Source organism: Poecilia reticulata, linkage group LG10 (assembly GCF_000633615.1).
Source record: "Poecilia reticulata strain Guanapo linkage group LG10, Guppy_female_1.0+MT, whole genome shotgun sequence".
In the NCBI taxonomy this organism is placed as follows: domain Eukaryota; kingdom Metazoa; phylum Chordata; class Actinopteri; order Cyprinodontiformes; family Poeciliidae; genus Poecilia; species Poecilia reticulata.
In genome coordinates, this window is record NC_024340.1 from 29,239,128 (window position 1) to 29,262,959 (window position 23,832).

A 23,832-nucleotide genomic window follows, 5' to 3' on the forward strand; every position below is an offset into this window, starting at 1 on the left:
GACAGGGAGCAAAGGCTGCAGAGAGAGAGAAACACTGAGCAACAACCAAAAGAGACATTCAACCCCACCTGTTGGCAGGAATAATACACAAAGCACAGGGAGATGAGAGATTGTGTCCTCTTTCTTGTTTACTGGTGGGGAAAATGACATGATGCACGTTGTTTCATGGGGTTAAAGCTGTATATGCAAATCAACCCAGAATCTTCAAAAGACTTTTTTTTTACTTTAAATTTTACATAGCATCCAAACACAGTTGGGAGCTTGCCTCAGACAGGTGTGCAGCAACAATAATTGAGTTAAGAGCCATTAAGAGGTTCACAGAGCCTCAGGTTGCAGAGGCTGGTCTGCACAGTACAGTGACTGCCAGGAAGTTACAGTCAAAGCAACAAGAAACAATGCATCTCCTCAGAGGTGTGAGGAGTAAACATTTAACAGACCATTTCAGCTTTTATCTTCTCTACAATCTAAAGTGGTGGACAGGCACAGCTTCAGTTTGTTCCATCTGGTTCCTCCAAGTTATATTTCATCACATTTATAAGGTTCATGACTGTGGACACCCGCTGATAATAACAAGCTAGATTTGCTCTTGGATCTTTGCTGCTGTGCAAACATTGGTTAAAGTAAAATAAAAAGGATAAAATCCCAACACTTCAGCTGTATTCAATTGGATTTTAAAACAAGGGAATCCACAGAAAACATCAGAAACTCCACAAATGATACCATCACATATCAAACTTTCTGTTCGCTTTCAGTTGTTCACCTGGAGCAGCACTGACTGTGACTCATCGCACGATGATGATAGAAAAAGCAGCACTTTCAAGAAAGATGCAAGAGATATAAAAGTTTTCCTTTATCTGCAGTGTGCTGTTTGTTTTTCCTGAAGATAAAGTACAGAACAAGCTGTTACAGAGCTCTTTTAATTGATATAACAGCAAACCTCTGAACTGTACGTATGTTTAAAGAAAATCATTTTTATATAAAAAGGTTAATCATTCACCCAGTTGTTATGGATGTAAAGACAAACCTTTTTTCAGTGCGTTGTATCTAATTGCCTCTTTTCAAACACCTTTAAGGCAGAATTATTTGACCCAGTTCTTACTGTGCTTGATGCTTTTACCGTCCTGTTCAGTGTGACTGTATGTCCCTCCTGTATCCTTACTGTAATCTAACATCTGAGCTATGTGGTGTTTGTTCTGGATTAAATTTTCCCACCAAGATCAGAAACACAATCCCACTTTCCGGGTCAGTTTGTCCGTGTGTTCTGGGTCGGCGCCTCCGCCCCAAAATGGCTGCCAGCAGTCCCTATTGTGCGTTTCTGGGCGAAGTGTCACATGATCCAGCTTTTCCGAGGACATTAGGTACAATGAGTTTCCAACCAGACCTTGGGCTTAGGGTGTGTTTTTATTCCATTCATCATGGGGAGGACACAGACTGTTATCTCTGTACGATAGCAAACAAAAGCTTGAATGGCTGAATGCTGGAAAAACTCTCTTAACAGGAAAAATTAGGGCATCAGTTTCTGAAACCCTATGTAAATGAAAAGGTGAGGTCAAATGACATTTCAGATCAAAACTGGAAGGAAAGGATCAGTAACGCTGCCTGTTGTTATTCAGATAATAACTAGTTTTCATAAATGGTGCAACAAGTATCCCGGCACCACAGCAAAGTACAGCATATCTTGTCTTTGTTTTTTTGAACAGTGGGCGGTACGATGCTGGTCAGTCATCACTTATTACGGTTTGTCCAATGAAATTAAAACCTTTACTTGTTAACAGATTTTAAAGGAAAATCCAGAAAATGTTGCTGGTTAAGGATTAGGAAAGAATCATGCTTAAAATACCGCAAGAAAAAATGTTTTTGGTAACTAAGTGATGGCAACATTACTTTGTCATGACCTAATGTGTATCCAATAACAGAAGTTAAGACAGAATATCTGACATAAGTTATCACAATGAAATCAGTGCTGCAACAAGATAAGAAACCAAAATAGTCATGATAAATAGCAAGGAGGAAGGAAATGTAAAAAGATGAGGGAGTTGATGAATGTTAAGGACAACATTTAAGGAAAAGAGTGGAAGTGAATCCAGTCTCTGCTTCTTACGAGGAGTCTAATCCTCCTTTATGAACAAAAAGCTCAGTTAATGCTTTTTCCCACCCACATTACTCCTCTCTTCACTCTTTACACCAGTGCCTGTCCTTTAAAAAGCACATTAATGTATTTGTCAGGATGAACTGGCCTTTAAAAGCTTTTAAACCAAACCTGTCACATGAAAGATGTATACAGGCTTCAGCAGCCTGCCCTGCCTGTCTGTGAACTGTAGTCCTTTGGGAAAATGCATACATCAAACTGAAATGAATGAGGCACATTAATGTAAATGAACTGTTGTAGCTACTTTCAGGAGTCTGAGCTTTAAATGAACTCATGGCACCGCTCTCCAAACAGATTTAATGAAGCTTTGCAAGCAGCTCTAGATAAAGCAGAACCTGGCAAGATGAATTTTTCATCAGTTTTCACTAGAAGGGAGTCACCCACCCAGAGGAATGCAGCAGCTCCTCATCTATCTGCTCCTCACGGTTGGAAACAGCAGAGGAAAAAATTGGACAGCCAATAACAGTAGGAATGCTGAACATACTGGACTCAGTCTTGGACCAACACTTTAATCTCACCAGGCTGGGCTGTTTAATCTTGCAGTTGCAAGATGACATTTTGATTTGCAGAATAACTTTTAAATCAGCCAGAAGTCTGATCCAGGTGCTTTTAAATACGAGATGAAGTTAGTTGGTTTATTGGACAGGTTTGTGCAAAGTAGAGCCAAAATAAGGTGAAAAATAAATATCTGTGGTCTTCCCAAACCAAAACACTTAAAAAGGAACATAAAAATGATCAGCATTCACCTGCATCCTACTGCTTTTCCTATCAGAACCTTATAATTTAATCCCCAGTAAAGATGGTATTGATGGTTGCAGTGATTAACTATGCTTAGTAAACTTATTTAAGAAAATTTTCTTCTTTTTTTGCTGCAATCAAAATGTTTCTATGAAGTTATTGTTATGCTGCTGTAGGTTAAACCGAATGACTGAATGTTGGTTAATCCTGTCAGGAACCTGACTGGGTGTCCGAGGATAAAAAGGCGATTAGTGTCATGTATGAAATCATCTGCCAGAAGTGTTTAAGACTGTAACTTTATGTGTAGAAAATGGCTTTGGACATGGGAATAACCGCCATTATAACCAGCGATTTATAGTATTTCTCTACAACATGCTAATAGTCTGCTGAGAGGAAATATTCTTTTGACAATCAAGAAGTATCCATCTTTACCAGGTTGTTCATGTTGGGTCTGGAATCGTTAGCTATCTTATACTGACCTGATTCAGAATTATGACAACAATCAAAAATAAAAATAGTCCGTTTGTATGAAATGGCAGCATGGCAGTATAAAATGGGAGTATGAACTTCAGAACATTGATGATAAGACTGGACTTTGTAATTGCTGTGGTTTAGGCAAAATTAGCTTTTCAGAAAAATCGTAGAACACAAACATTGTAAAGTTAATGACCCTGACAAACAAAAGGTTTTTGTTGCAGATTGAGGTGTGGCTTATATCTATATAACTTCCAGTAATCAGAAGGTCTACCAGATCTTACTGAATCTTTGTATGCATTTTTTCTGTCTGATCCCCGAAAGATGTCTTTTGCATTTTATTAAAGTTGGGTTGATTTTTAACTGCTGACTCGTCTTTGATCTGTCACATCATGAATTTGGGTGAAGACGTGTTCATCTTCAGCCGTCGCTTCCAAAACTTCCCCACTAAAATTTGGTTACATCCTGGCCCAATCCAGGCTGAACATCTGAGATCTCTTCTTTCAGAATTAATTCAAAATGTTTGATTTCCCAGCACAGACCTGCGTTTTAAGTATAGTTCACATTTGTTTTTAAAGGAGGAGGTCATGACCCTTTTAGGAGATTAATGCTGCCCTGTTTTTTCCATTCCAGAGCCAGAGGTGAGTTTGGAATCATTTTTTATGGAACACGCAGTTCTGTTCATGTTCAAGATTTTAATTTGGTTTAAAATTAAGTTGGAAAATTTGAAATGAGCTTTTTATCTTCACTGTTTCATCCACTGTGTTACCAGCAGGCAGTCAGTTGACAAATGACCACTTTCAATGTTAAATTTTGTGATAATTGCAATAAAATTGATTTCTTTATTCTTCAGACGTGTGTGATTACATGTTTCACACACAGTTACACTGCCTGTAAAAAGTATTCAACTCCCTGGATGTTTTACTCTGTTACTGCTTTTACAAGACAATCATGATTAGCAAAATGTGGCTTTTTTCACACAAAAAAACTGTTAATTTCAAAATGAAAACTGATTTCTGCAAAAATAATTACAATTAAATAAAACTATGTAAAATATAAAAAGTGATTACATAAATATGAACAAAGTGAGAAAGGTAGGATGACAGATGATTGAAAGAGACAGATTTAAAGAATATAAAAAAACATGTTAATGTTGTGGGAAGAGTCGATGGTTGTGTGCCTTTAGCAGGCGACACTACAGTGATTTATTGTTGCACTGGTTTGTACAATCTGTGTAACCTTTACAAAAAAAGCAGGGGAAAAAAAAAACACAATCAACTTGCTCCAACAGCAACCAACCGAATCAACAACGCTGTAACATTTTAAAGTTAAGCTGCAGCCGCCGTGTGGAAACATGCATTACTAACAGGCTTATTGAGAGATAAATTTATAAAGTAAGCCTGGCCATGAGGGACTCTATGCTTTAGAAGTTGATGCTCTGCTTGTAAGGCGAACAGCAAAGAGCCCGGCCAGCTGGAGGCTGTCGTGATTCTTTCTCATAAAGTTATCAGAGGATGCACACAGACACTGTGAGGAAAGAGATTTATGCCAACAATTATATTCTGCAGAAGTCGTAACATTAATGGAGACAAGGGACTTTGCTCTGCCTTTTATAATTTCACTCTTGAGTCAAGAAAATAACAGTTTTTATTCAAAGGCTGCTACAATCAATTGTTCTAAATGAGCAACGGGGCAGATGTGAGTATTTGTAAAGAGGTCGCAGACATTAATCTGTGTCTAAATGACTGTAACCTTTAGATGAAAGCAACATTAATGCCTTTTCTTCTCTATGATACATCTGTGCTTGTAGAAGACTGATTTAGAACAGCAGTTATTCCAGATTTTAATTTGGTATAAATTTGCAACAAGCTGTATTTGCGACTAAAGTTCAGAAGGAAATCTGAGAGTTTGGAACCGTGTAATTTGCAGCTTGTCTATTGGACATGGCTCTACGACAGTATGTCAGTCAGACGGCAAAATCTGGAGAGCACCGTTGAGGATCACATCATTTGGCTACAAAAATGACTAGACTTTAATTTTGGCCTTATTTTTTTGCTCCTGTGTTTTATTTCACATCTAATCATAAAAAGCACTCAAAACAGGCTACATAAATACATTTGTCTTGCAGAAACAGACGCGTTGGCAGGAGAAGAGTGTAAACATGTGTTTCTACATTCATGCAAACTTATCATAAATACCGAAAAGAAACACAAGAAGTATGTTCCAAATGCATTTACTTTTTGTAGCAACATAAACATTAATTATAAAGGAAAATTCTATACATGGAGCAGATCTCTGCTTAATGATTGTTTTATACTCTATTTGATCATTCATAATTAATCAACTCCCTGTCTTTTAAGATAGAACAGACGTAAAAGATTAGAATAGTATTTGCCAAATGGTTATAAAGGATGGTGCTCCACAGCGGCAGCAGCCCCAGCAGCTCCAGCCCCCCCAGCCCAGCGGCCCCAGCCCCCCCAGCGGCCCCAGCCCAGAGGCCCCAGCAGCCCCAGCCCCCCCAGCCCAGCGGCCCCAGGCACCTTGTCTTCTTGGATGGGCTGTACTGAAACAAAGTTTTGTTGTGCTACAATAACAATAAAATCATTCTGATTCTGATTATTTCAAGAAAAAATATGCTAATCTTTAATCTTCATTCTACAGCCTTTCATCTACAGGAAAACAGAAAATGTTTAATTTGAATCAGTGTTGAATATTTTTAGCAGTAGATCTGTGCAGTAGAACACAATGTACTTAAAAATATAACTTTTTCAAAATTAGATATCTAATTTTAAACAGGGAAATTATTCTCTGGAGTTTAAGGATTTGCTGTAATCTTCTAACAAGCAACCAGCATCATTGTTCACTAAGTTACTTAAATACATCATGAAGAAAAACTAAGTGATGCATTTCTGAAACCTGAAATATCTTCTGTCTCCTATAGAAACGCCTGCACTCCTGTGGTATCACAATGAAGCATTTCTAACAGCGCTGCTTGAGGTGTCAATAGAAGAAAGGTGCTAAAAGCTTTCAAGGAGCAGGTCTTCATCCTTCCACCTGTTGCTATGCAACAAGAGGTTCACTTTTGGATAATAGCTTTGGCATTCCTCTGTTTTACTAGAAAGTTCAACACACAGTGAGAAAGAGAAGAATCATGGCCTAAGGATTGATATCCTGTACTTAAGGATAGGGGTTAATATTTAATCCTTTTGGGTGATTACAGCGAATCCTTAACCTCAAGAGAATAATTTCGCTGTTTATAAGAAGAGAACATGAGAAGTGGGCATCGAAACGCACGTTCCCTTAAAATGGCCAACATGTAGCTCAGATTATTAAATACAATCTGTTTTTTTCTTAAGGTACCAGAGCTCCTAACAATGTTGTGGTCTGAAGACAGAAAAAAGGTAAAAAATAAATATCTTGGGCCTGGATACCCCAGCAGACAGATCAAGATTTAACCTTCTTAATTCCATATTCCAGTTTTGTGTTTAACTGATGCAGAACAGATGCTTTTGTTCCAATGATATGAAGCATCAAGGCGAAGGGACGACGGTAAGTTGTGTTGGTGATGTTTTCTTCTTTTCTCTGCTGCTGTTTATCCTGCCACATAATTAAATCAGATAATATGCAACTTATCAAAGATAAAACAGACAAAAGCATTTGATTAGACTTTCAATATTGGGGTAGAGATAATGAAAATGAATTTGATCAAAATTATGAGGAAACTTATCAGAATTACTAGTAATGCTCATATATTTGCTGGCACGCCGTTAGACTAAGAAAAAAATATCAGTTAAATCATATTGAAAGTTATAATTTCAGTACAGAAAAAAACAGCTGCTGTTTAGTTTCTTCTTCCTTTTCCTGTTACAGTTAATGTTCCAGATAAAAGATAGCAAAATTGTGTGTGCATGGGTGTGTGAGAGAGAGAAAAGAGAGCCTCAGGGGCTGAATGTTCGTGTCAACGGCGACTTCCCATGAGCCTGCCTGAAAAACAGCTCCGCGCAGGACAAACACTGTTACCACAGAGTCTGTATCTATGGAGAGACAATGTGACTTTGCTTTTCAGTGGAAGACACACAATCAAAGTTACTGTAGAGAGATTTAATTTAAAGCTGCCAACATTGGCTTTAATGACTCAGTAACAATGTTCCCACCGCAAGCATGAGAAGACCTACTTCTCTCCTAACAAAACAATAAAGCACTTATTTGTTTTACATAAAATAATTATGACATACATTAAAGTTTGTAGTTGTAACAAAAAAATAATGTGGAAAGGTTGAAGGGATATAAAGACTTTTACTGTATGTACGGGAGAGGTTTTCATGTAAACAGCTGAGTCTCTTGGCTAGGTAAGCAGCTGGAGTCTCTCTGAATTTCATTCCCATCAGATGAAGCCATGAGTGAGAAACACACAGAACAAAGAAACAGCTTCTTTACCCGTGTCTTAAATACGTCCTGATGCCCAATTGCAGTTTTCACAATGCACTGGTAGAAATACGGTGCGATCGGCGTGTTAATAAAGTTAACGATCTCCCCTCATGTGAAAGTCACACTGATGAGGAGAAACGGTTGGCAGGGTGTGTGTGAGAGCACTCAAGCAATCACATGAAGATAAAAATAAATCTGGGATGCATGGCAGCAGGACAGACAGTAATAAAGCATGTTATACTGCACAGGGGCTCCATGTAATCCTGACTGCTCACTTTAAGAAATGGCGCCATAAATCAAGTGTTCTGGGGCTAGGGTGAGTTTGTTTGGCTCTACTTTCTAAATGTACTTCTTTGCATGCATGTCAAGGCAGCAGATTAGAGCCTGTTCTGTAATAAATATAAATATGTATTATAAAAAAGGGAGGAGGGGAACTGAAAAATCATTTTCACGTTTGTGTTTTGTTTGGCTGCTCTTTCACCCCTCAGTAAAGGAGCTGAGGTCTGTGTGGTGACCGGATTGGCTCTGCAGCCAGACCAAGTAAACAAAACCCAGATTATCATCAGCTAATGAAGGCTGAAGCCCTGCCACAGAGGTGACAGTGAAAGACAAGACTAGTGACCTGCACAGTGTGGAGAGTGAGCAATCAGAGGAAACCACCTGGACACCCACTGGATGACAAACAGCATTAAAAAGGGCCAAATTATATTTCAGCTGATGCTATTATCCATATATATGGAGTATTCCAAAAAAAAAAACTGACATAATTATGGTGTGGGTGTGCTCAGATTTTATGATTCTCAACCAGGAAGTTAAGATTCACAACAGCTATAGCATAATAGTGCCATGGGAGCAGAAGTAGAAAAAATATGAATTTATACGTAGATGCTTTTGAAGGAGGCAGCTGCTGCTTCACAGTGCAGCTGAGCTGCTTGGAAAATAATCAGAACACATGAGTTTGACCTCAGGCCACTGCATGACAGATCATTTAAAAATAGTCTATTATGATACTAATGTATTATGAGTTCTAATATATTTGTGGTGAATTTTAGCTCCAGGGACAAATATGTGAGAAATTTTGAAGGAAGTAAGACAATTTCTTCAAAATGTTTAACTGCCTTCTCAGCATAAAAACATATTATTTTTCCAAAATCACCATGAACTTCTAGAAACTGCTATGGAAAAACAGAACAGCCAGTAATGGCTGCCAGCAAAGATTTTGGTCAAAGACAAAAAGGAGAGAGAGATTGTTTTTAAACCATGTGTTGTATCTGTGTGGGCTGGATTTTAAAAGCTTCTTAGAATATAATATGCAGCACATGCCCAGTATTGCTTCCTGTCTGAGAAACCACAAAACAGTACAGAGCTTCTTTAATGCAGCTTTCTACATGTTTTACTCTGTCAGGCCCATTTACATAAACCTCAAATGTTCTTCAAGATTGAGAGCAGATGGTTAATATCACTGAAGAAAACCTAAGTTTGCTAAAATGTTGAGCCAAGCTAATGTTCCACCTCAGGTCACCACACGACAGATAACTTAGAAATAGTCAATTATGATATGGAATATAATCTGGAGCACATATTACACTTATCACATACTAAATTACATTTTAATTTTCACTCCATTAAAAGTACACTTCTGTTGAATGATTTCTTTTTTGTTTCTTTTTATCAATCAATCAATAAAATTTTATTTGTATAGCACATTTCAGCAGCAAGGCATTTCAAAGTGCTTTACATAATTAACATAAAAACAGCATGTGACATTGAATAAACAGTGAGAAATAAAAAGAAATTAAAAACTTACCATTATTTCTTTGCTCAGATCCAACATCCTGATGTAAGACAGAACTTCCTGTTTCATGATGTCACTGATTGCATCACTGAGTACAAACCAATTAGAGGGTTTACTGTTTTAATCATTATTTATTTTGTTCAAAGTAACAATTTGAGCTTCCATGTATGTATATCTATTGGAAATCATTTTGATGTGTAAGTGAGTTTGTAGATTCAATTAATAATTGTATTTCTATTGTCTGGTTTAATCCATTCTTTAATGACAACTTCAGACGCATTATTGCGAGACAAGAATCCGTCATTTCCATTCTTAAGAAAACTGGCAGAAAATGAAGATCTCTATGAATAAAATCCACCAACAAGACACTCAAAATGTCTGTTAATTATGTTTTCCTACCATCATCTTTGTTTACATTATAAAAGGGAAGCAACAAAATCTAAGGATCTTGAAAGGGAATGTAAAGAGTGATTTTAAACTGCTCTGCCTATACACAAAGATTGGCAGATATGATGTCCTATCTCAACAAATGACACTTAATCACTTGCATTTAACATTTCTAGAAATCTTATTATTTTATAAATAAGTTTCAAAATTTTTGACAGTGTAATTCTGCTCTGATGCACAACTCCTAAGATTTCTGTATTTTGTTGTTGCTGAAGTCTTATTGGCATCATTTACGCACAGTGGAGATGATATGTTTTGCTTCTCTCTAATGAAAATTAAATATTTACATTAAAAATGTCTTAATCGACTGCATTTCATTCACAAGAACTTTTTCAGGAAAATGTAAACACTGGAATGTACTTAGAGAAGATCAAAGGAAAGAACAAAGCAGATATACTCAGATGTAAATGTTACGTGTTTTGGCATTTATTCACAAAATTCTGATTTTCACAGAATTTTAATCTGTTCAGCTACAGATGAAATAATTCAGCTTTTTTCCCCTCAAGATAAAGCCAAACAACCTGGTTCCTTCAGTAAGGCAGAAGCCATGTGAGCATATTCATAGCCCAGTGGTCCACTAAGGATTAATCCTGCTTCCCACTGTTGAGTATTCCTGCAGCTTGTCAGTTTGAGATAAACTGGACTCTCCTAAAATCCCGTATGAGTTTTCACACAGCCAGCTTCCTGTGAGACATCCCTCTCAGTTAAACAGAAACTGTCGCTGAGTGAAGGCAGCAAGGACCTCATGGACATGTCTGACAGGAAGCAGCAAGAGCAGAAAGAGATGGACTCTTCAGAGTAAAGTCGTTGTGTCCGGCGTTGGCAGGTTGACCTCTTACCAAAACACATCTGCAGCTGAAAATCACCATGTCCCTGAAGTTGATTCATAGCGGGCTCCGCTGCTCTTACCAATGAAGCGGAACAAAGCGACAGAGAATGCATGACTTGACATCTATTTAGCAGGCCTGGGTCGCTTGCTTCGTCTCACCCTCGCCTCTCCTGCTTGGCTTCCCAAGCCTGACCCAAATATGACGTTCCCGAATGAACCGGAGCAGCACCCGGGAAAGTGACAGCTCTTTCCCCAGCAAACTCCTCCGATTTCTGTCTGTTTTTTATTCCTTCTCCTTTCTGTGGATTAGAAAAGCTCAGCTGATACACGCACAGCTATTCTGGAAGAAATGATCTTTTGATTAGCTTTGATTTTTCTTCTGTACTTTCAGTCAGTAAATGTTCTCATCAACTCTCGATAAAGTAGCAGTGAGCTTAAGCTGATGGTGACATTATTATATTTCCTTAAAGTCTTTACTTTATCTTAATGCTGAGGCTCTTTTCTTGCCTTACTTGGTCTGCTAATATGGTAAAAAATATATATCTTTCCAAATAAGATCCATAACTCTTTCCTCATAATCTAAAAGCTGCAAGTTCACTATATTGAGTTACCCTTTTCATATGAAAATCCTCAGACAGCTGTCTATGCAGAACTGCAGGTTTAAAGGCTTTACAGTTCAGGTCAGGTTACATTATGAGGACCTCGTCTGATTTCTTTTTCCTGTGTTCAACCAGATAAAACCCCATTGAGATCTAGAGCAAAGCGACAGGTTCATATTTTAAAGGGAACCTGGGCAGAAAACTACAACACATGACAACCTGGTTAGACAAAAGTAAAACAGATGAAAACCTGCTTTACAACAAATTACAAAACAGTTCAAAAATATTCTTGACTGAAATCTAAAGTGTGTAATTATTTGCAGATGTTGAAATCTGTTATGTGTTATAACCTGATAACGTGTGTTTAATTATGATTATGATGTAATGATACATGTGATCCCTGAAGTAACAGAGTGTGTAGTTTGATGGTAGTCTGGATGCCCTTGAGAAGTTCCCAAACTCTCTACTGGCAAGAGAGACACTCCAAAAACTGCATGTGAGTCACAACAGGGGGTCTAGGAGCCTGGATAACAGCTCATTATGTATTCTCTTTTGAAGGCAGAAAACATATCCAACTGGAGTTTCAAATTCAGGAATATTGTGAGGACTGAGAATTGTCTACTTCTCTATCGCTGGAATTTAAATGTGGTAAATGGACTGAACTTATATAGCAATTTGGGGTTAAGTCCAGGGGCACGGAAACATGTGGCAAGACGATGCAGTAATGACTATGTTCAGATATTGTGTTTACAAAAAGTAAGAACTGAAAGTATATATCTGAAAATTAAGATAAACTTGAACCTGTTTTATTTAATCTCTTTGTTTAATTATTTTTCTGTCCAGAGCCTGACAGGCAGTACGAAGAGCAAACCCCAGACTGCACAGGTGCAAAACACCTATGCAGCTTAAGTATAGCAAGATGTACTGTAATCTGATTTTGTGACCTAACTTTATCATTAATGATGTTCACCACCTTGAAAGTCTCATACTGTTTATACTGCTCACACTTTTTTCCTAAATCTCCTGCAAGCCAGACTGCTCTGCTCCAACAGGGAGTTGAGTTTTTCGGTTCTCCCAGTAAAGCAGAGCTGACGTTTCTTTTAGAGGAATGTGAGTGGACAGATACAGCTGCCCCGTCTGTAGTAAACTCACATCTTGCTCCTGAGGATGTTTGCATGTGAAGGTTGTTGCTGCAGTGACAGCGGGAGTAACTTTTTTATCTCTCTTTTTGAAGTGACAGTGATTTTTTGGCCATCATATTTTTTTTAGATTCTAGTCAACCATGTGGAAATGAAACTTTAAAAAACAGCTCTCCTGATTCATGCATGTATATCTTTGCTTTCAGTGATTTTTTTCTTTACATCTGCCCATGTTGTCTTTTTCGGAGCCTTCAGAAAGACCCCAGACATGTGGATCCATTTCTAGGGATCCACCAGGTATTATAGGGCTGTTATGTGAATTCAAAGAGCTGCAGCTGCAAGCAATGAATTAAAGTGCTGTACCGTCGTTCTTTTTGTGTTTTCAAAATGGAGCTTGATCGTTACCACGAATCTGATGCAGCAGCTTGTGGCTTAAATGCAAGACAAACCTTTCTGATGAAAACATCTGTGTGTTTCCTCACTCAACAATATGAGATGCCTCTGACTTTATAATGAAAAAATGACTCAAAGATCAATTTTTGTCCAGCCAGGATTAAACTAACTATATCCAGAGAGCATGGAGGAAATATGTGCAGTTTCCTGACTAAAAGATTGCTTTTTTTTCCTCAGACTGAAATTCAAATATGATTGTTTTACAGAAGAATAGAAATGAATATATTACATTTAAAAAAGTGATCAATGTGCACAAGTCTGGTTTCCTCTTCCAGCTTTAGTCATAAGTGGATGTGGACACTTCCTTGCTTAGTTATTTAAATATGAAAAGGTCACTTACACCACAACTAAATGGACGTGGCAATGAACACAGGAGAAATGAAGCACAATTTTACTGAATGTGACATTTTGATGTGACACATAGGCCATGTTTTGAGTCATTCAATCCTGCGTGGAAATGACCGGGACAGAGACGCAGATGGTGAGCGATATGTTGTCAGTTTGCTTGAACAGCTTCTGAAAGCCAAAAGCAGTGTATGACAGCCATCATCTGTTGCCAGAATGAAACTAAATGATCACTTAATGCCTTTTCTCTTCTTTGTGTCAAATTTTCACCTCATCACCACAAAATAAATTTTTGTGCACAACCTTTGGACATGACTGCAATTACTCTAAAATCCAGAATTTCAATATGTTTTGTAAGATAACTGGTAAAATCACACAATAAGACAAAAAACTTCAGTTTCACCTCATGGCCCTACATTTACATGTTGTTTACATTGGGATCAACAGCTTCCCAATCATTCTGTGTTTTAATGGAAGGGCAAAGTGGAAGAGGTGGGAAAAACAAAGCTGCTGTGCAAATACGCTGACAAATGCACCTATTTTCTTTGCCAGATTTCTTTGGTTGCATAGAAAACTGTGTTATGTTTATATTTAGCATTATATTTGTATGGCATGTTTATCACTAAAATACTAAAACAGTTACTAATATGTACTACCTGGTGTATTCTGATGGGTATTAATGTTTTGACACTCATGGCCCACAAAAGCTGTGCACACTGTGAATCTCTCCACCCAGCCGTTGTTTTTACCCACTTAATCAGTGAAGGTTTGTCGGTGCAGCTGGCGCTCATTTCCAGCAGTCATAAGCAGCAGGGTTAACCCTGGACAGGTCACCCAACTATCACTGGACAGCACAGAGACGTACAATACAGACAACCATGAACTGACACACTTACACCTAAGGATAATTTAATGTAACCAGTGAAACTAAAATGTGTATCTCAATTTTGGAAAAATTGAGAAAATTGCTGTATCTCAATTTTGGAAAAATTGAGATACAGCAGAGGCAACAGTTTACCTGTTCAACCTGCACCTGATTGGCCATTATGCAGTATTGCTGATGGTGTAAGTTACTGTAGAAAATGTTGGTATGAATAGTATTTGTGTTTTTGTTGTTTTGCTGTTTTGTGTTATTATTCCATATATCATTCAGTCTTAAGTATTTTTGGGATGTGCTGTGAGTTTTTGTATGCATTTGAAAACACACATAAGTATGAAAACACTTTAAATGCATTGTTCAATTTATCAGCAGAATAGTTTAATAACATTGCAAGACAGGGAAAATAAACCCGTTTTTTTGTTTACCCTGTAAAAGCCTTTTAATGATATACTTTATGTGTAAATAAAGAAAGAGGCAAACAATTCAGAGAGTTTGCAGATCTGCTATTCACCTGTCAAAGCCTACTTAGCTCTGTGCTGTGGTGACGCGTTGCCTCTGGCTTTATGTTGGAGGCAAGTAAGAAAATGTGTCCTTAAGCTTCACTCTGCCGAGGGCGATCACTGTCAGTACGACATGTCACCATGTGACAGCTGGAAACCGCAGCACTGGAACCGTTTGCGTCACATTCTGCATGCAGATGCTGCTGCAGTATAACTGGACTAAGGATAATGTACAAATGTACAGTCAGTTCATCAAAAGTCTGCCCTTTCCTATTTTACAAATGCAAAATACATTTTATATCATTCAGGGTGGATGGATTAAATTTCAAATGATCCAGTAAAAGCCCTGCATTCTTTTATACAAGTTAAATCCTTGTTAGGGATTTAACCTGAACATAGACCTTTAGCTGACCTCCTGTTGGTCAACAAACTCAAGTTACAACAGCCGTAAAGAAACCTCCACCACTCTGAAATCAGCATGTTTGATACCTGAGAATAAGAAAAGGTGACAGAGTGGCAGGTGATTTGTGTGGGTTGTGGGAATGTCATGACTGTGTGTTATCTGCTAATGATGCTAAGGTTGGCATCTCAGTCTGAGTTTCTGACTGGTGCTAAGCTAAAGAGCTATTTTACAGTTCCAAACCGTTTCAACTGTATTTGATCAACTCTGGTTGAAAAGGTAAAATAGATAGACTATGCTCAGGTTTTTATGTAAAATTAAGTTTTATATTTGATAAGATCTGCTTTTACAATATTTTTCTTTGTGTGGTTGTTCATTGTGTCATTTTAATTTGAACTTCATCAGACTCCAATATGAACAGACTGTAAAACCAGAAGTGAGCTGCACATACAGACCTGCTGCTTAGAGAAGTAAACATGGATGATGCACATCCCAGCTGGAGTCTATCAGTTTTGAAATTGATACAATTATGACTGATTATGGATTTAGAAGCTGATCTAGCAACAATTTTAATAACTACTGAACTGAAGTGACTGAATAATATTCTAAGGAAGTGTCTTGTTAGTCAAGCTCCAAGGCTGTTCATTCCTATCTTGCCACAAACAAACCAACAGAATCGCTGAGTCGTGTTCAGACACACAGCACTGTCTGATAAATCCAGCTTCTCTAATTTCAGCGTGTTGGTGCAGCGCCGCCGCACATGACTCCAGAAAAAACACAGGACTGAAGCTGTGACAAGATGCACAGCGACATAGAGACAACTTGCACTGGCACAGATTTTCATTGAAGCTGAAGGTTTTTATCTGCCAAAGAATTTTTACTTCTCTTTAAAAATGTGGCACTTCGGTTTTTAAGATTTTCAGAAAGAGTTGTGGTTTGTGGTTTGACTAGCTTACAGTCATGATAACGTCTCAGGACTGAAAAGTCTTCCTCCACACAAACAGTTGCATTTTCTCTATTTGTGCCTTCGTAGGTTTGTTTGCAGTCGTCTAGCAGCTAAAAATGCATCAATTATTCAATCAATTTCAAGACTTTGGGGAATATTTCCCTATCTGTCAAAATGCCAAATAGTAATTTACATTACAATAATAATGGTATATTGGAACAGCAGAGCTTCTTTTCATTAGACACACAGGATATAAAGGTGGCGTGTTGAGATATCGACGCCATCTGAATTGTAAAGTTAGGCCTCTGTGGGGGATCTTCAAAGGCCCTGATGATAATCTCCCCAGATGTTCCTGCTGCTCAGGAAATCTCTAATTAGAAACATTTTCACCAGAAGGCAGAGAAATATTGCAATAATGTCTCACGACTCACTTTTGTTCTGAATTTCGCCCTCTCCAACAGAGATGCTTCATTGTGTCACCATCTTACACGCTGTATTCCACTTTGCTCAAGGACACTTCAGCCCAGCAGATGTTTGCTGTCCAGAGGCTCGAGCTGCAACCTTCCAGTTGGAGGACAGTCTCTGTTATCACTGTTGCAGTATGCTGCTGTCTGACACCGCCCACAGCATCGCCCGGCCACCGCTGTGTACCGCGAACTACCTGTGGGCGCATGCAGATTACTCTCTGGCTCAGGCTTTTATTCTGCTTTTTTCCAGTGAAGATAAACCTTAAAGAGAGGGCAGGCTCTGAGGAGTTCAAGGTCAGAGCCCTGCAACCAAAAAAAGAAAAAACACACACAACCTTATCTGCTTTTCTCAAATGTTTTAGGAGATTTTAGCTTTTAAAATATAGTGTATATATATTTATTATACAGATGGTGAAGCATGTAATTGTCTTGAAATATTTATTTTCCCTACAAAAAAGCTAAAATACTGCGAATGCAGCTTAATCCAGAACTACTCATTAATTATGCTTCTAATTTGACTCATGTAATTTAATCCACAACAATCATATTAATCGGCTTCTGTCAGCAATAATCAGCAGAAATAATCACACTATGTTTTAAATTGGTTGAGCAACATGCATACAATACACAAATAATGTGACTGGTAAGGAGCCAAGACAGATGGAGCACAGGAATTCAGGATGAAAATCATGAATAATAAGGAAACTGCGATGTAGCTTATCGCATATCTGTATCTGAAACTCAAAATCAGAGGATATTCAGCCTCCTGTTATTCTAAAGAATCTGATGTTCTGCCTTACAGACAGGTACAACAGTCCTGTGCTCAGGCACTGCGGAAAAATGTCTCTACAGCTATTTTCTTCCGGTTTTTTTCCAAAGAACACAAAGTCCTAGAGCAGAAAAAAACATCTCCATTATTTTTTTTAATCATTATTATCAATCTGAAGCAACCCATTACTATTTGGCATGTCTGTCTGTTTATGTGCCTGAATGTAATTCATAATTTTGTTGAAATCAACAACAACCACCTGTACCACTCTTACTTTTGAAAGAGCTGAACTGAAGGTATCCGACTGACGTTCATTTATGGTATAATTTGGAGGTAATTTGTGGTATTAATATATATTTTTTCTTATCAAAAGCTTCTTATTCACAGCCACTTTTTAGATGTCTCAACACTTTTCTGCAGTGCTGATACGCAGGAGGGAGAGAAACAGGATCACGATGGGTCAAACACTATTTCCATAATGGTCAAATTAAAGTTGCTTCAGAGTAAACAATGATAGATGATTGGCCCTTGGACTGTTATTCTAACCCATTTCCTTTGAAGGTGACAGTCGGGGTCGGATAGTTTAGAATTTGACACAATTGGGTATTAAATTTAAATATGATACAAAACATTCTTTTCCATCTTTAAAAATGGAAAAGTATGGAGTATTCATGCATCTGGGTGTGAATAAGTTTGACTGTGGAAAGCTTGTGGAGCCAGTTGTGATTTAAGGAACTCATTAAAACCTTTTGTTTAATCATTCCTCCATGCAGAAACAATGATTTAAATGTTCTGTCAAAAGCAGAGAATTAATATGGTATTTAAGGTCCATGATAATTGGATTGAAACTTCTCATCTGTATTGTAAAACTCATGAAACCGTTTTTATAAAAATGATATGCCTGGATTCTCCTCTTCAAATTGATGGCTGCACATTCATCATGAGGGAATTTCCAGCACAACTGAGATTTATTACTTATATTACGAATTTTATCCTTTATTAGTGTCTCTTTCTTAGACCAAATAAAAGAAAAAATAAAATCCCAGCTATTTTTCATTCCTAGTAATGCATCTCATAAAGTCCTTTATATTTATCTTTGTTCCTGCTTAGAAATCATTTCAAGTGTTTTAGTTTCTTGAATCTTTTCTGTGTTGTCCTCTGAACATCAAACCTTTTGAAATGAGAGTTAAACAGCAAACTTGCTGTGACACCTGGCTGAATAAATTTACCCAAAAGCACTGCTCTGATGACAGACACCCTGTAGCCCTGGAGACTGTAACTTTCTTTGAATTAGCGCCAGATATTCCCCTCATCCTCCTGTGGTTTGAATTCTATGTAAACCTGATTTAGCGACGAGAGGGAACAGAGACACTAATGAGAACACGCTTTTCAACAGGGACCTGCAGCCTGGTGGTGACTGGAGTGTCTCCCACAGGGATGAGATGATAAAGACGGAGCTTAATGCACATCTGTTGTCAAGTGGAGGCTGACTTACAGAGAGATTAACTTTAAGACATGAGAAACTGAATTAAAGAAACCAAAACCACATGAAATGCAACGTCTATATTAATTATTTCTACCATCAAAACTATTTATGGGGGAAACAATTTTTTAACCAGAGTATGTTGCAGTTTTTATGTATTTCATGTCACAACCTGAAATTTGTCTTTTTCGATAATACAGCAACATAAAACTGAACCTCACTAAAAGGCTTATTTACATAAAAATCTGAAATATGTGAAGTAATTTGCCAAATTTACAATTATGCATGCATGCTGTGGTTCCAGCTCACCATCACTTCCTTTCAGGTTGGTACCTGCTGCTAATGCAGACCAAAAATTAAAACAAAATTACTGTTTACTGTACAGCAAAGAGAAAAACAACCTTCAGAAGCTATTTATGCGTTTTAGTCCGTTAGGGATCCAAAGTAAATACTTTGATATGTAGAAGGTGACAATACTAAAATCTTGCTGTAGTTTTGGATAAAGGAGATCATACAAACGTTTCAATTTGGTAAGTTTCCAGGTTGAAGTACAAAATCAAAGCTAAACCCCAAAAGTACTCCGAAAAAGTAAAGATCTTTTATAGTTCTACTTACTTCTAGCGATTTTGGAAAGAACAATTGGAAAGATTTCAACTTAGAGACGTGTAATAGTCCACAAGGTGGGACGTTGGGAGCATGAATACATAAAGCATGTGAGCATGTGTTGGACACATGCTAACCACAGTAACTGATTTACTTTGAGCTCTTTACAGAAACTCCTGTCATTATGTCGGTTCATAAAAGAAGTTTTTCGCTGATGTCTGGAACCAAAGCAGTTGTCCAACAATGACTTGGCTTTCTGTGCTGCACAAGAAGTGTGTTACACACACATTATCTGGAAACAAGCGTCTGAACCCAAACGCTAGCCTGTTTTTTGAGGAAGCGAGGGATATCAGCAGCTGCTGTGCATGAGCAAACTGCAGAAGAAGACTAAACAATAAACAGTATTTAATACACAGCACCGCTCCTTTGTGTGACGTGGGAGTCCAGGGAGGGAATTTGTTGCTTCTCTGGTATTATCACCTCCTACGAGTTTGCAGACAGTTTAATAAAACAGTTACTCAACTAAACAATGTGTGCTGCAATTACTGAGAATGTGCTGATGCTAAATACACACTAAACATGACAGAACTCACCACTGGCTTAACTGGGAACAAACTTAATAAAACAGCTAAATTGAACAGCTGAATTTGATCAGCTAGTGACACGAACCAGAGCTGTTTAGTTTGTTTCAAGCAAACTCTGGATCTTTTCTTCTCTTGGGTTTGTTTTGACGTAAACACAAGCAATCAAACTAGAGAGCAGACCGGCAATATGTTTGTAAAGAACAAAAGCATAAGGAACTTTAATACATCTCAATCATTTGTTATACTGCTCAGATAATTACACCTGTAATCGTGCCCAGAAACACACAATGACATGATCAAATCCTGTTTTTCTACAAGCTGAGAACACATTTAGATTTAGTTTATCCACACTGGACAAATCTGACCAATACACACACTGGTTTAGTTACAAGTTACCAAACTCATCAACTGATTCAGAGCAAAGTAAACAAACTGAAATGTGAAATCGTCCTTCCAGTAGGAAGGTTGGATGTTTACTGTTGGTGAGGTGATGAAAAATTGAAATCAGAGACAGTTAAAGAAGTCGTTAAAATGGAAACTGTATTATCTATGAATAGCATACATAGCGAGAAATGTCTGTAGATCATTTCGGCTGTGAGATTCTCAGCAGATGTCATGAGGGATGAACAGAGCAAAGCTGCTTAGATTTATCTGTTTGAGTTTTTATACAGTGCTATGCACTGTGCTAGTTTTGGAAATCGTGGTAGCTGTTTAAAAAATATCATCTATAATTACACACAGACAGCTGAACCATAATAATGTCAAAGAGTTAAAATGGTGGCTGTGATCATTTTGGTTTAAAATATTATTTCAGTCTTGTTTTACTGGGAATGTTCTCTAATACATACACTCTAGTGTTGCTGAAGCTGTTAACGTGACTGATTATGGCAGAAGACTGGAGAAAATATGTGGACGACTGCTTTTATGTATTCTTATTTTAAAGGAGAAACTGGAGCTAAAGTTGGTATAAACAGGTCAGAGTTGTGCAAAACACGATTCTCAGAAATTGACCAAAAAGTCAGAACCACTGCATCTCCAGTTTAAATTGTTAAAGAACAATTTTTAAAGACTGTTTAAAGAAGACACAAGAAAACCTTTTTTCATAACTGCAAATGGGTTTTCTTTTGACTTCACGTATTTCACAAATCAAGTTGGGGAGAAGTGGAAGAAGAGACCTACATAAATCTTCTTGGCCTACATGTAAAACACTTTGTCGACATCCAACTTTGACCTGCTGTTGTATCAACTTTCCAGACCAGTCAGGTTTTCTGGCTCTAATCTGCTCTGCATCCTCAGAACCAGAACCAAACATGGAGAAGCAGCATTCATATTTTATACTCCTCAAAACCAAAACAAACTTCCAGAAAACTGCAAAAATGCTGAAACACTGAGTTCCTTTAAATCAAAGCTAAAAACCCACATGCTAAGATTTTCTTTAGAACCATAATAAATTGAACACCATTTGATGTCTGTCGATGATTTTGATGACGACATTTGACAAAATGTAATGCTTAGTGCTTGTTTCATAACTGATGACTGTATGATGTTTTTATGATGTAAAATACTTTGATCTGCCTTCTTGCTGAAACATGCTATGCAAATGAACTTGACTTTGTGCTGGTCTGTCACATAAAATCACAATACATTATACAGCAGTTTGTGGTTAGAACATAACATAGATGTAAAAGTTCAATGTTAATTAATACAGCTGAATGTTTTCATTAAAAATAATCCAAACATCAGAATAATGGAGATTTCTCACATGAGGTGTTTTTTTTTCTCCTTTTTTTACGTTCATATGGTAACACTTGATGTTTAATTTAATCGACTTCACCATGACAACCTTCTGTGAATTACAAAGGTAGAGCCATGAATGACTAAAACTTCAATGATCACAGGTCTGGCTCCTGCTGCGGATTTGGCCAGCTGCCCCCTGAAAGCTGGTGGCAAACTGGAAACTAAGGGGCCAACAACATATGGCGCAGAGGCTTATGGGATTACTCATTTAACAAGGTGACTTGGAGAGCTACTAATCTTCAAAATGTTCTAAAGGAGTATGGAGTCTGTGTGGGGCGCAGGGGAGCTGCCTCTTTTGAGGATCCTATACCCAATTAAACACAAACCTTTAAGTAGTCGTTTCTGAAATGCAGAGGTTGGCGCAGTGGAGCTTTCTGGGTGCAGCTCCAACTAAATTCTTTACACACACGTAAAAATGCTAAGCAGACCGACCGCAGAGCATCTGATTCTGACAACATGTAGGTGCGCTAATTGTAATCATCTTGACACAAAGTGCGCCGCAGGCATAAACACCACCTCCAAAGTGCGCTGCTGTGCGCACAGAACGAGACGCGCGCCGCCTAGATGGACGTCACACACACACACACACACACACGCACACACACACACACACACACACACACACACACACACACACACACACACACACACACACACCAGCTGCAGATCAGAAAGTGCACTTATGTTCACGCAAATCGGTAATTAAAACAACACTAAGAGTAAAAACCTGTTTTATTAAACATTTGGGGTTTTGGCGCTGAAAAATGATGCAAATTGTTGAGCTTTCCAGAAATGTAAGGGGTTTGATTATCTTTCATATTTTGTTGCTAATTCAACTATCTCAATAAAAGAAGTCACCACAAGTTCACATAGCGCTTTGGGTTACTTTAAATGTTAAAGTTCTGCCAGTTGAAGCTGATTTTCTGGCAGCCCAAGGGGTTAAAATGCTCACGGAGACCGGACGACGGTGGCTTACCGTGGGGGAAAGCGTTGGGTTGCACCGCATGCAGAAAAGCGTGCACCAAGTGGAAGAGGATCCCTATGGGTCCGGGTTCGTAATGGGCCAGTGTCTCGTAAACTCCCGCAGGCACATAACCAAAATCCAACTTTCCCGGAGGTGGTAGTCTCCGCGGCTCTGTCTCCTGCTGGAGTTCACCGGACGCCCACAGCACCGACAGTAGCAGTAGTGTCCCGGACTTCCACATCGTGTCCAAGCCAAACCCCGATCTACCCTCAAGGTTCTAGATACTAAACTGGACGGTGGCGTTTCTTAAAAAGGAATTGATTCGAGATCAGTCTTAAAGCGCTCCAGTGGATGGACCGCAGCTCTTCAAGTACTGCTGCCCACGGAGCGACTCGTTCTGAGCATCCTACCCCGCGGTCCGGGGGGTCCCTGTCGGATGCACACCGGCTGATCTTCCCTCTACCGTGTCCGGTAGTGGATGCGCTCAGCCCCTAAGAGATGTGCGCGCCTGTCGCTTCGACTCCAGCATCTGCGCGTAAAGAGATGCGCTGCGTCACGGGAGCGGGCGGGGTCGTGCGCAGCCATCCAGACAGTGCAGAGGATGATCCAGAGAGAAGCGCTCCTCCTGCCGGGAAAAGGAGGCTGGATGAAGGGAGTGCTAGTACCAACAAGATGTAATTAAATCTACCTTTAAGTCACTTTCCATCTAATTTATTTACCAACGCTTATAACTACAGATTACTGTCAGAGCCGGCCCAAGGGATCAGCAAACTGAGTCCACCTACGACAGGGAGGCTCAGACAGCACTGCACTTGTCATTGGCGCTGTATTGAACCTCAGTGTTGATCGTAATATCCCGCCTATCCGCGGTTCGGAAGTCTGGGACTCACCTATTCATGGATTTTTCTATGAAACATAACTTCAATTGTTTTGTGGTAAATCTGCTTAGCTATTTTTCCATAGGGCATTTTTAAAATATTAAAAAGAAAATCTATTTTAGAAAGATGTAATATATTGGCACAATGCTTTGTAAAGCAGTATTG

The 23,832-nt window shown here is 38.5% G+C and overlaps 1 protein-coding gene across 21 annotated transcripts in view; it reads right to left on the reverse strand.

The window, feature by feature from the left end:
- The window catches only part of prom1a (prominin 1a), a 64,739-nt gene extending 41,171 nt beyond the window's left edge, over positions 1-23,568 (reverse strand). For 8 of the 21 annotated variants that reach the window (XR_001777010.1, XR_001777006.1, XR_534750.2 and 5 more), the window contains exon 1: positions 22,802-23,566. Coding sequence is in view for 3 of the 21 variants with exons in the window: in XM_008421100.2 (XP_008419322.1) it covers positions 22,802-23,030 (229 nt within the window). In the remaining 18 variants the exon portion in view is untranslated. Of the gene's footprint in view, positions 1-22,801 lie in introns of all 21 variants that reach the window. The other 13 variants (XR_001777008.1, XR_001777005.1, XR_001777013.1 and 10 more) reach the window with 5 other exon arrangements.
- Positions 23,569-23,832: the final 264 nt, after the last annotated feature.